General features: G+C 37.7%; 1 protein-coding gene across 1 annotated transcript in view; it reads right to left on the bottom strand.

Moving 5' to 3' along the window:
* Positions 1-13,206, bottom strand: part of EXOC6B (exocyst complex component 6B) — a 707,283-nt gene that overhangs the window by 155,527 nt on the left and 538,550 nt on the right. The window contains exon 20 of the mRNA XM_052647541.1: positions 7,435-7,508. Within this exon, the coding sequence (XP_052503501.1) occupies positions 7,435-7,508 (74 nt within the window). The remainder of the gene's footprint in view (positions 1-7,434; positions 7,509-13,206) is intronic.

Below are 13,206 nucleotides of genomic sequence, written 5' to 3'. Positions count from 1 at the left end.
ATTCCATGGACTGTATAGTCCATGGGGTCACAAAGAGTTGGACATGACTGAGTGACTTTCACTTATTTACACTTAGAGACCCAAAAGTGTTAGCTTTCTCCTACTTCAGAATAGGAAGTATTTGCTGTCAGAAACTCCTTTAAGGTTAGAGGTATCACTGTGAAGGTTATGAGCACCTGTCAAAAGAACTTGGGCAAAAGAATTTTGTCAATACAATTAGAAAAACCAAAGGACTACTTTTTGAAGTATTTCAAGTTAACCATCTTATTTATGCCAGGCTGCCAATCATACCTAATACTCTTTTGTGAAAGCCTGCTTATCAATATTGGAGAAGGCAATGGCACCCCACTCCAGTACTCTTTCCTGGAAAATCCCATGGACAAAGGAGCCTGGTAGGCTGCAGTCCATGGGGTCACTAAGAGTCAGATGCGACTGAGCAACTTCACTTTCACTTTTCACCTTCATGCATTGGAGAAGGACATGGCAACCCACTCCAGTGTTCTTGCCTGGAGAATCCCAGGGTCGGGGGAGCCTGGTGGGCTGCCGTCTATGGGGTCGCACAGAGTCAGACACGACTGAAGCGACTTAGCAGCAGCAGCTTATCAATATGTAGCAGACTTCACCTTGTCCTGGAGATTTTTACAGAAAATTCTGCAGCTGTCCCTAAAACTGACCAATATAGCATCAATACCAAAAATAGATTATCTAGACAAAATGGCATTCTCTCAAAGCACCAGGGACACATGAAGAGAGATTTTGGGAAGGGCAGAATATTAAAAAGGCCTATTTTACCAGCATGGGCAAACTATACCAGAATATAAGCTCCACAAGGGCAGGGACCATATTTTATTCATTATCCTATACCTACTATAACAGTGCTAGGCATATGTTGAATGAATGAATGAATAAATATTTTCTGATTAGGGAGGTCTATATTAACATTCAAGTGCTTGCCATGCTTATGTCAAGACATGGACTATAGCCTGAAGGAACTTTTAGTAGCTCTGTATCAGCAGAGATTTGTGAAGGTGTTCCAATATATTATTAATACTACAATCTCTTCTAATCAGCAATGACATCTACCTACATTGTTGTTCAGTCACTCAGTCGTGTCCAATTCTTTGTGACCCCCATGGACTGCAGCAAGCCAGGCTTCCCTGTCCTTCACTATCTCCCTGAGTTTACTCAAATTCATGTCCATTAAATTGATGATGCCATCCAACCATCTTATCCTCCATTGTCCCCTTCTCCTCCAGCCCTCAATCTCCTCCAGCATCAGGGTCTTTTCCGATGAGTCAGCTCTTCACATCTGGTAGCCAAAGTATTGGAGCGTTAGCTTCAGCATCAGTCCTTCCAGTGAATATTCAGGGTTGATTTCCTTTAGGATTTACTAAATTTAGGATACACTGCTTTGATCTCCCTACTGTCCAAGGGATAGGTTACATATGCTATCATATTGGTTGTGCACATAATCTTTTCCTAGATAATTCAATTAATCTCTTAAACCATTCCTTCCAACCCCACCATTCACATCATTTATAGAAATGACATCTTCCAATTTCATGGGTTATCAAACTGTTTGATTAATAACTCTGGTGTAGATGACTCCCAGTTTTATAGGTTATTATTAAATATCCTCAAACTATTTGAGCACCTGGAGAGCATTTCTACCGACAACATTACTGATCCACACACTTCAATACTAGAGGGTTAATATACCACGGTCTCTACTTTCCATCAAGAATATCCTTTCATAATAACTTTCCCCTACTATCTACACCCACACCTCCCTTCTTTATCATCACTTACTGACAACTGCTCAGTAAATACATGGGGAAACGACAGGCTACCACCCCTCCTTATTAAGTAGTACATGTGGGAGATGGCTTTCTTCCAGTTTAATACTGGAAGAAATGATCAGTGACGAAGACTGATCCTTGAGGCCTTTCCTGCCTCCCCCCAGCCTAGCCTCCTGTGTAATCACCTACTTAGGGGTTGTTTAGTCTGGTTAGGGTGAAATAATATAAAATAAATTCTATTAAGTATCATTTTGATATGTGCTATATTAGACAAAAGCACTTTTTTGATATAAATGGATATTCAACTGAGGCTAAAATATAAGTGATTATTAAGCAAAGTTAGGATTTTTTTCCATAGGAGCCAACACCAGTCAAGCAAAGGGAATATATTCCTCTTAATGGGAATACTGTTCATTGAACTTGGGGGTAGGCCAAAAAAGACAGAAAGTAAATTTAATAAAAAGACAAAATTTTATTGAACAGGATCAAGATAGGAGAGGAAATAAAAGCGGCAGTTCTACATAGTAAGATTCTTGAGTGGTTCTCAGGTTTCCCTACCTGATGTTGGCTAACTTATTGATTTTGCCTATATATCTCTAACAGGTATAATACCAGAATTTGTTCAATATCTCCAAAGAAATTTACAATTGTTTCTCTTAGGTCCTATAGTTGTTTTTAAGGCATGTTAAGTGCCTGCAATGGAAATGCACTGTGTTTACTTTAGACAGAAGGTTTAGAAATTGGAGAATAACTGGCCTAGAGGGAATGTCACCAACTCAATCTAAAAAAAGCCACAGATATCTTGGGATGGCTTTGCTGTTTAAGAGTCGTTGCCAACAAGCTCCATTCAGGAGATCTGATGCAATGTCACAACCTAATTCATTCAGCTTTATAAAACTTAAGTATATTGGAAGTAAATAACTGTTGATGCCAAAGAACAGAAAATAATGTGACACTGCTAAAGAACACATTCAAGCCTTTGCCTATTGGTCAGAAATGGAAGGTGAACAGCTAAAAATTAAATAAATAATGTAATAATTATCAGGGGGATTTAAGACTCTCATAATGAATGGAATAACAGAAATGTGAAATGTTTCAGGGAAGCTTGTAATAAACAGCATTTGATGAGGAGATACAGAACATAAAAAAAGAGGTCCAAGAAAAAGCTGAGACGTAAAAGCAAAGAATAAAGAAGAGAAACTAAGAAAATGGTATTTAAAGAGATGAGCTTAATACTTAAAGGCAGAAAGACAGTTAGATCCTGGTTAACAACAAACACACAGATACATACACACACACGCACATAAACATGAACAGATTTTTCCAAACAATACTTCAATCCAGCTATTCTCAATGTAACTCTCCTCTCGGTTTAACTCTCCACCTTCACCATGAAAAATTTTATACTGCCAAGGCCTACAAAGACCTCTCTACTTCACGGCCTTTTTTTGTACTTAGAGATTTAATTTTGCTCCTGATTTGCATTGTTTATTTTGCATCATTATGTAACAGTCATATTCCAACTAGACTGTAAGTTGGAATCTATTTCCCTATTCCTTGAATTTGGGCTGGCCCTATCTGTGACCAGCTCTAGCCAACAGAATGCTGAAGAAGTGATATTTCAAGTGTAGGCCTCAAGAGGTTTTCTCATTTCCTCTTGCTTTCCCGGAACCCTGCCAGGATGCCATGTGAAGAAGCCTGGCTTGGGCTGTTGGTTAGAGAGAAATCACAAAGAGCAGAGAAGACTCAGCTTAGCTAAGGCATCCTGGATCAGGCAGTCTGCAGCTACTCTAGTAGCTCATCTCAAAGTCTGATGAGCTTAGCTGAATCTATCCAGTCTGTAGAAACTTGAGCTAAATAAATGATGCCTATTTTAAGCCAATATGTTGTGGGGTGATCTGTCATGCAGCAAAAGCTGTTGAAATAACTGAAACATACACAATGGTTTTAGCCTTCCAATGAAATACTTATTCATAGTGTGCCTTATATTAGAATCAAGTATTTGCTGTTCACCTCTTTGCTATTAGAGTATATTATATCCATTGCATATTCCCACAACACCTAAGTTGTAATTTGTTCATAGTAGGCACTCAGAGTTTGATAGACTGAAATGAAAATCAACTAAAGTTCAAATTCTGGTGTTCATTGGCATTATTTACTTAGAGTTTAACAACAGAAGAAAATACCAACCATAGTACTGTTTGAGAATCAAATAACTACTGAGGATCTGACAGTGGCCTTGTGTTGCTACTCTCAATTATGAACCATTAAGGGACAGCAACTATTAGTACCTAGAATATAAATGCTACTTCAAGACAGTTAATAAGTGAGCCCTTAAGCTGACCTTCTCAATATTTAGGATTAATCCAAATTTTGGATTTTAATAGAAATAGCACACATTTGATATATGGATGTGAAATTGTACTGCAATCCTACTTTCATGAGCTTGGGAATACCGAAAATATAAAGTGCAAAAGGAGATTTTGATTTGCACTAATCCCCATTAACAGCTGGTTTTCTAAATCCAGAAACCTGACAAATGACTTATGTGTGTAAATATGCTTTAATTCTGAAGTGCTTTACAAACATAAAATATCATGAAATCCTGTGTATTCAGAATGTCATTTCACTTTTTTCCTTAAGAAGCAGAAAAATCAGAGTAGACAGGATGGTTCAGAAAGGATAAATCATTTTGCTATCCACATCTAATTTGCTTCCTAATAAAATTCTATGGCTTTCAAATGACACTGTGCTATTATAGTCTGTACAGAGATGATTTCATCAAATATTCTATGTTTTGAATATTTTCAAAATTATCATTCAGTTGATAGTCTGAAACACTCTAAAGCAAAAGGACATGAAAAACATGATCAGCATGAATATATTCATAAACCAGTGAGCAAAACAAACTCAATGACAGTAAAAGAACATCCTTGCTGCACTTAACGGGCACAAATCCCCCTTTTCCATGGGTGCATATATGTATCCTATAACATGCTTTAACTTTAATTTCTTTCTTTAACCTCAGCCATTTCTGATCAATACTGTTATCTTTGATTTATAAGGAACATACATAATGGTCAAATCAAATAGTAAGGTGGGTAACTGAGTCAAGACACTAAAGGTTTAGACAGGCTAAATAAATAATTAAATGACTAATTATTAAATAATGATTTAATGATTAAAATCTGGTTTGTTAATAAAATGTCTTAAAAGGAAAACACTGTCCAAAGAGAGTGAAACCTTCAGCTGTGGTGTATAAAATCAACCACATAAGAACTAGATATAGAATGGGTAACAATGTTATGTGTGAAAAAGATTCAATCACTAGCAGATGGAAGCTCCATAAATCAGGATACATTTACATGATTTTTAAGATCAGCACCCAGCGTAGCCTCCAAATTCTGTAACTCCATTTTAGGATTCCAAAGAGTAGAGGCAAAAGGACATATATTAAAGGACACCTAATCATGTCTTATTTGAAAACATACTTCCAGGCTTTCTATTTATAATCTGAACATCTCTTAATGGTTCATAAGCTGCTCCCTTTAAAAACAATGCTCATTTTAATTAATTTATGAGAATGACTAAGATGAACTACAAAGAGATATGCATTTTCACCATGGGATGGGGAAAGATTATTTTTGTCACACTGATTTAACCTACCTGAGGTTAACCTGCTAATAATGAGCTAGAGAAGTTTTTCATATGATCTAAGAAGAATTTAAGCTGCCTTAATAGAGACAGACATAAATAGAAATCAAGTGATAGATTCAATAGAAAGAGGCATACTCTTTCATGATTCAGTGTTTTAGAGATTTTTCTACTACTAAAAATTTCATGCAAGGAACTCTGAGAACAAAAATGTAATAGAAAATAGGAGCTTAAGCATAAACAGCAGTGCTCACTGAGAACTCACAAGTAGTTCAGCATTCATCCCGGCTCAGACCCACCTTACTTTGGCTGTGCTTTCTCACTTACTCCTGTAGTTAACATTTTCTGCGAACACTAGTTACTTTCCATAGGGAACAAAACCACAAACTTGAGAGAATGACCACACTTCCTTTTCATGAACAGTGAGAAGAAAAAATTTTTTCCTTGGATGTGTTTTTCCAGTGAATTCAATTTCTGCTTTCCAAGAAAAGCCAATTGGCTCAGAAGTCTCTGAGAAGGAACAGTGCGGGGATAGTCAAACAGATCCCATACCACAAAACTCCAAAGCAAAATCCCAACCTTTCAGCCTTAACATCAGTCAAGGGGTTAAAACCTGAACACCTCAGTTGAGTTGCTGAATCCACAGGTGGAAGGTCTAAAGGGATACTCAGCTCCATTCGGGACCATGCTGAGAAAGCCTTTATGTTTAAGAGAACCCCCACCTCAACTCCTAAATATTAAGTTGACACACGTTTCTGGGACGCTGCCTGAATCCGCAAACTTTGGCGGGTCTATAGAGACACAATTTTCTGTTTTCTGCTTAACAGGGCTTTCCAGAATTGTCATCAGATGACAGATTACACCACCCATCCACAAGGATTCAGGGGTAGCTCAGGCCATCCATTATGGGTTAAAAGCTGTTTTAGCATGAATCGAGTCACAGTGGTAAGGAGACTACCAATACAAGGGGTCCTACAGCTTTAAGAAATACCCTGGGCATCTAAAAGTTCTCAGAATGCAAACTTTGTCAGCTCTGAAAACAAGAGGCACTGCATCATTATGGCAGGAGAAACAAAGCCAGCACCCTTTTAAAAACAGACAAAAAAAAAAGATTGTTTTAATAGGAGAGAAGCATCAGTCATTGATTCTTACTTCATTCACACTTTCTATCCAACCCCATCCATCTTCAGAGTGAAGAGATGACAAAGCCCAGTTAACCCTCTCCCTCTTTCGGCCCCCACCCATACTGCTCCTCTGTACCAAATCCACCAAGACCCACCAACCCACCCTTTTCAATCTGCAAGCAACAGCTCTATAGAATGACTCTGTCTGATGGGCTTGCAAACCTCAGGTATACCTAAGTACCAGCTTTCATCACACTACTTTAGTAGGGTTACCTGCCAGGTCGTCATGACTGGTCAGGGCCTTTACTAATCACCTAAAATGACCACTCAGTCACTCATGGCTGACCACATTCTACAAAGGTGGGGATGAGAAGACTTAAGGGAACAGAAAAAAAAGTCAACAAACCAAACCAACAATCCAGAATGTAAAATATTTCATTTTTATTAACTGTTACTGCCCTCATTATCTGCAAACAGAAGTTCTCTAAGCAGGCAGTCTGCATCAGTGCACCTGCTTAGCATCAGTTTGCCGAGTTATCTTTTCTGCTGTGTCTGCAAAAGCCAACTATAGCACAATGGGTCACATCACTTGAGGGTCACTTGAGTCCCGCTACATTCTGGGGCCCTCCTTCCACCTCCTCCCTTTCGTTCCATCCACAAAACCTTTAACTCCACCATAGCTAAGGATCCCAGATAGCTAAATAAAAGAGGTGGCCTCAAACACAGGGAAAAGCCCTTAGGTCTCCAGTGTGAATCGCCAATGCCAATGCCCCTCCCCTCTTCTTTTCCTTAAGACCTGATGGTCTTCAGTCACACATCTTAAAAGAAAAACAAAAAACAAAAACACAAAGACTTACTTGTCTCAAGTCGATGAAGGCCAACTGCAGCGTGTCCTCCTGGAACCCAGGCACCGGGCCGGATCTGGCAAACTCTGTGGGAAAGAAAAGAGGATAAAAAGCGCCTTTAACTAACCATGGACAGGGAGATTGGCAGACGGATGACAGGGAAGACAAGAGAGGCTGGGGGAGAGGAGGACCAAGCTTCTAAGGAGTCATGTCTCTCTCCCTTCAGCTTCTTTGTTCGCCCTTCAAAATTCGTGTCATCAAAACACCATTAATTCCAGCATCCTGACAGCAAGGAAACTGTACTAATTCGACCTGAAATTTATTCCCATGAGCCGCGCTGGGCTTCAGAGTATTTGTTTTGTGAATGGACAAACAACTTGCAAAGGAGGAGGGAGTGGGGGAGAGAAAAAAGTTTTTCCTCTCAACACAATAAAATCTTCAGCTGTGAAACTCTTTTCAGTTCCGAAAGCTATTTATATTTTAGATCGCTGAAGGAATTTTCTAATTTCACGCCTGTCACCTCATTCCCCAAGCATTTATCAAAAAATATTCCCTGCCACATCATTAATTATTCCCTCACTGATTATTTGTATTATCTCATGAGTGCATTATTGCCAACCCACACACAGACACACAAACACACAAACCAGCAGCAGAGGCTGCCCCAATCTAGCGCTTGGCTCTTCAGTAGAGGAGTATTGCACATATGAAAAGACCCATCTAAACAAATATCACTGCAAAAACTTAGGAAATTTTTGTATATGTCCATCTTCCTAGTGTATTCTTTGTTCTTGACTTCTGCTTCTATTTCACTCTTAAAAATTATTTTTCTCTTCCTGTACTCCAATTGAGTCTTAGGTCAAAGAGACACACGGATGCTATTTGCAATTTACAATAGTGCCTTGGGTACATGCTTAGTTTACGACTCTGGCTTCTACATCATTAAGAAGAAGGTAACTGCACAGGACTATAGGGAAATGTACTAGTTAACAGTTAAGAATGTCAAGTTTTATTGTCCCTCAGCCCTGCTTATTATGAAATCGAAAGGTCTTGTTTAAGCCCCTATATACAGACAAAACAGACACATAGAAAATTCAAAAGTTGTACAGTTACTATCCCTTGAATTCTATCTGTGAAGTTAAACAAAGCAAGAGAAACATTTAACATCAATCTACTATTTACCTCAAAAACAACTCAAATATCTGCTCAAAACAAATATGAAAAGGGATGTTTTCCTTTTGATTTAATTTTTTTCCAGGAATGAATTTAAGAAACTACATGAAGTTGGTATCATATTTTCTTTTGAAATTAAATAAAATCTACCAATATATTTGCATATATGTCTGGAAAATTCCTCCAAACAACTAGTAACTGGATAGCTTCAAATGATGATTTATGAACAATGACAGGTATTCCTGTTCTTTAAAAATATTTTCCATCTAGGAAATGTCTAATGGGTTTTCATAAATTCCTTGCCCTACTTTAAAAAATATTGTTAACAAGTTAAGTTGCAGGGAATATGAAAGCACTACATGAAATAAAATTTAAACCAATTTATTAAACTAATTATATAGAGCACAAATGTGAAATTAAAAAAAAATTCTTATCCTGGAGTTTTCACAAAATAGTCTTATTTTAGAGATTTCAAATAAAGATAACTCAAATGGAAGGAGATAAACTATATAGAGTGACAGCATACTAAGTTTCTATTTACTTTGGAAAGAACATTTATATGGCATTTATAAATTAATTCTATCATATGTATTGCCCAAATAATTAAAGTTTTAAAAGGGTAAAGTTCTAAAACTGTACAAATACATGATGAGCGCCATGTTAATAAAAGCTTAAATAATCCATCCTTCATATCTTTCAATAGCAATCATCTGTGATAACCTTGTATATAGCAGCTGCTCAATCACATGTACACCTTTCTCATACTATGCTCCTACAGAAAGCAGCTCTTTGAGTCATAGCCACAGCGCTCTTTCTGACAGCCTTGATGGTCAGATGGCCAGCTTAAATAAGCCTCCTCTGTCGGACGACTTCATCCAAGGTTGGCGCTTCACCGCTGTCACTCCCATATGACAGACGCCTTACGCTGCTTCCCCTGAAGCACTGACGCCGCCTCTGTCAGTAGGAAGCCCGCAAGTCAAGGTGCAGCAACTGTCAAGGTGTTCTGCTGACCTACACATGTTCAGTTCAACAGGAATGCTTGAGAGCTGGCTACACATTGTTGAATCTCGTGATTGGGCATGCTCCCTGGGGCTGACAGGATGCTGAAACCACTCAGGTATCTGGATCTGATACATATTTAGTCAGTCACACTTTACAGATCTCATTTTATGACACACGCAATTTTCCAGGTTCCCAGAGGACACAGTGGCCTTTTAGATTTGATTTTAATTTTATAAATCAGAGAATGACAATTGCATCAGGTGCAACAAAGTGAAGAGATTAATTATTTAATATAGAAATATTACACACTATATATTCAACTTCATATTTATATTTTCTCATTATTTTATAAATGCAGTTCTTATCTTCTCGTGTAGACAGTAAAATTCTTAGGGGTAAGGACCAGAACACAGGAGACAGCAAAGTGTTCAAAATAGTAGATGTCCAACAAATACCTATACTTTACTTTACAGAAATAACAAGATCAATTAATTACACATATTCTTTACTGCCAATGAAACTCTTTGGATTGCAATAGTAAGGCTTCCTTAACATGAGTATCAATAAGTAGGTTTTAGGAATATACGAGTTTCCTAAAATTAGGTTCACAATGATTGAGGGGATGGACTCTGGGGTTTTAAAAATCAGAGTTTGAGTTCTACTTACTAGCTCTATGGATATGTGCAAACTACTTAATCTCCTAAAAGGTTCAATATCTTTATTTCAAAAATGAGGGTGGCAGTGTATTCCTTATACTGCTGCTATGAAATATTTAATTAGCCACAGCACAGGAATTTTCACTCGTATTATTTCAGAAAATCAATAAATATATTAAGCAGATCTCCTATAATTTTGTGACCCAATATTTCCTTTAAAACAGGACTGTTCCTGTAGAGTCAATTTTTTACATATATGAAAAATGTTAATAGCATAAGAAAGTGTGAATATTTTTAGATTAAAATTTGTATTTATCTTCAACTATATAAAATACAATAACAGTAAAATACATGACAGTAAGCATTCATTTCATAATGTTAACTGAGGCTATTAAAGAGAGAAAGATTACAAGGGATTTTATTCTCCTTTACATTTTATAAACTTTAAAAATGAGTACAGGCCACTTTTATAATCAGAGAAAAGGAAGTAGAAGAACACATACATCCCCAGATTATTCAGTGCTATTTTCTCTAGTAACAAGAGCTATAACCTGTTCAAGATTTAGCATTACAGGCAATTGGGATTGATTTGCACACCCATATTCTCAGAGGCTGCTTAATAGAGAGGAGAACTACACATGGGAGGGGTACAAGAAGCCCTCAGTCCACTGAAACATATACAAATTGACTCTGAACACACAGAAGCTTTCCCTTATAATCACCAATAAAAAGGAGTACATGCCTGCACTAGTGGCCAAGTAGAACAAACGGATGTATGGAGGACAGTGAAGAAGCCCCTTTTTGGACTTGTCTCTGCTTTCCAAGATCTGTAGTAGGTTTTCAGTCTCTAAGAGGCTTAAGCCAGTGCCAGAGTTCCCCAAGGCTGGAGTTCTGCAGTGGCGCCAGCCTCACAAGAATATCAAGGTGCTTGTTCCACTTCATAGAGAACCAAATCCTACCTTTGACTATTTTATGTTATCTGGGGACTGAATCAAGGTTCCAATGAGGCTGGCAAGAAAGCTTCCTCTTAAAAAACTTGTTCAGGTTATTGGAGCTTCTGGCCAGCACCAAGCCATCCTTTTGAGAGCTTGGCTCACCCTAGTTCCTTTTCACTGCCCTTAATCACAGTGTGGTTTCTCAAGAGTTGAAACTGCTATCAGAGCTTGACTCTCAAATCCAATTTGCAAGTATAAAAAATATTTTAATGAAATAAATATTTCATTAAAAAAATTAAAGGGAGGTATACAAATTATAGGAAAGGCAGCATACTGTTAAGTGAAGGTATAAACAGGGAAAGAAAATCACACACAAAAATCCTCTCACTTTTACTTAACAAATATCCAACATTTTTTCACATTCTCATACACTCTTAAATTTATGAAGTGTGACAATATTTTTAAATTAATATTAATTTCTCAAAAATATCCAACAGGTTTACAGTTCTAATAACCTTCATAGTTTACTGAAATAAAAATTACCAAAGTAGAAAACAGAGGAATTCAACTAATTTCAAAATGCTTTCTAGACTTCTTGAAAGCTTTTCTTAAAGTGAACTACCACTTAGAGAGGGGAGGAAAAAATGTTTAAATAAACTTTAAAATTACTTGGTACATTCACATTTCACTGAGGAAAACAAAATATACATTTGATAAAGAGCATAGAACCTTAACTTTAAAAAAAGCATAGAACCCTAATTAGAAAAAACGGGAGAGTCACAGTTAGAAGAGGCTTTGAGGAGTCAAAATAATTGCCTTATAGCCAGAGAACAGTATTGTAGTTTTTCAGAGTTCAAGGCCTTGAAAGAGTAAAGGAAAGTGAATTAAACTCAGAAAGGTTAAACCTTAAGTGATTATAGGTGAAGTTGGCTGGTGAGGACCCGGAAAAGCTTGACTTATGTGTCTGCTTTTTTCCCTCTTCTTGCTTGAAGAGTTCCCAGGATACAGCACTTCTAAGTTTTAACATCAATATGGATAAAAAAATATTGCCTGCCATTTTTGTAAACAAGAATGTTGCCTGCCATTCTGGTGAAAATCAACCATCAACCATTGCAGCTACCCTAGACAGTATGCCCTGAAAGGATTTCAGGATGGAGAAAAACAGGATACTGGCCCAAGATAGGATACATATCAAAGGAATAAATTCCATGAGTCAGACTTTTGCATCTTTCCATCTACAGATAAGAACCAAAATCATTTAATTTGAGATGTCTGCCTTCTATGATTAGCAGTAATCTATTGATGTTTGACTCTATGTTTTCTTTTTTTTCAGCAAAAATTCCTCTATATTCAGGCTCCTCCCTTACCTTCTGGGAACAGTTTTATCTGAGAGGTGCCTCCCAGGCTTTAGTTCTCAGTGGTGAAAGCTATGGATTTTCCAGTGGTCATGTATGGATGTGAGAGTTGGATCATAAAGAAAGCTGAGCGCGGAAGAACTGATGCTTTCAAACTGCGGTGCTAGATAGTTCTCTTGAGAGCCCCTTGGATGCAAGGAGATCAAACCAGTCAATCCCAAAGTAGATCAACCCTGAATACACTGGAAGGACTGATGCTGAAGCTGAAGCTCCAATACTTTGGCCACCTGATGCGAAAAGCACTCATTGGAAAAGACCCTGATGCTGGGAAAGACTGAAGGCAAAAGGAGAAGGAGGTGGCAGAGGATGAGATGGTTAGATAGTGTCACCAACTCAATGGACATGAGTTTGGACAGACTCCAAGACAGAGGGGCAGGGAAGTCTGGTGTGCTGCTATTCATGGGGTTGCAAAGAGTCGGACACAACTTAACGACTGAACAACTACAAGGTCACCAAATAAAACATAGCTCCCCCCACCAAAAAAAGGCTGCCTTAGTCTGTAATCTGTATATCCAGACAGGACATTTGAGAACTTATCAAAAGCAAGTTGTGGGAAACAGAATATAAAAGAAATTCCTCTGAATCTTTGCAAATTGTCCATAA

Source organism: Budorcas taxicolor, chromosome 11 (genome assembly GCF_023091745.1).
Source record: "Budorcas taxicolor isolate Tak-1 chromosome 11, Takin1.1, whole genome shotgun sequence".
Taxonomy (NCBI): domain Eukaryota; kingdom Metazoa; phylum Chordata; class Mammalia; order Artiodactyla; family Bovidae; genus Budorcas; species Budorcas taxicolor.
This window is presented reverse-complemented; position numbering and strand designations above follow the sequence as displayed.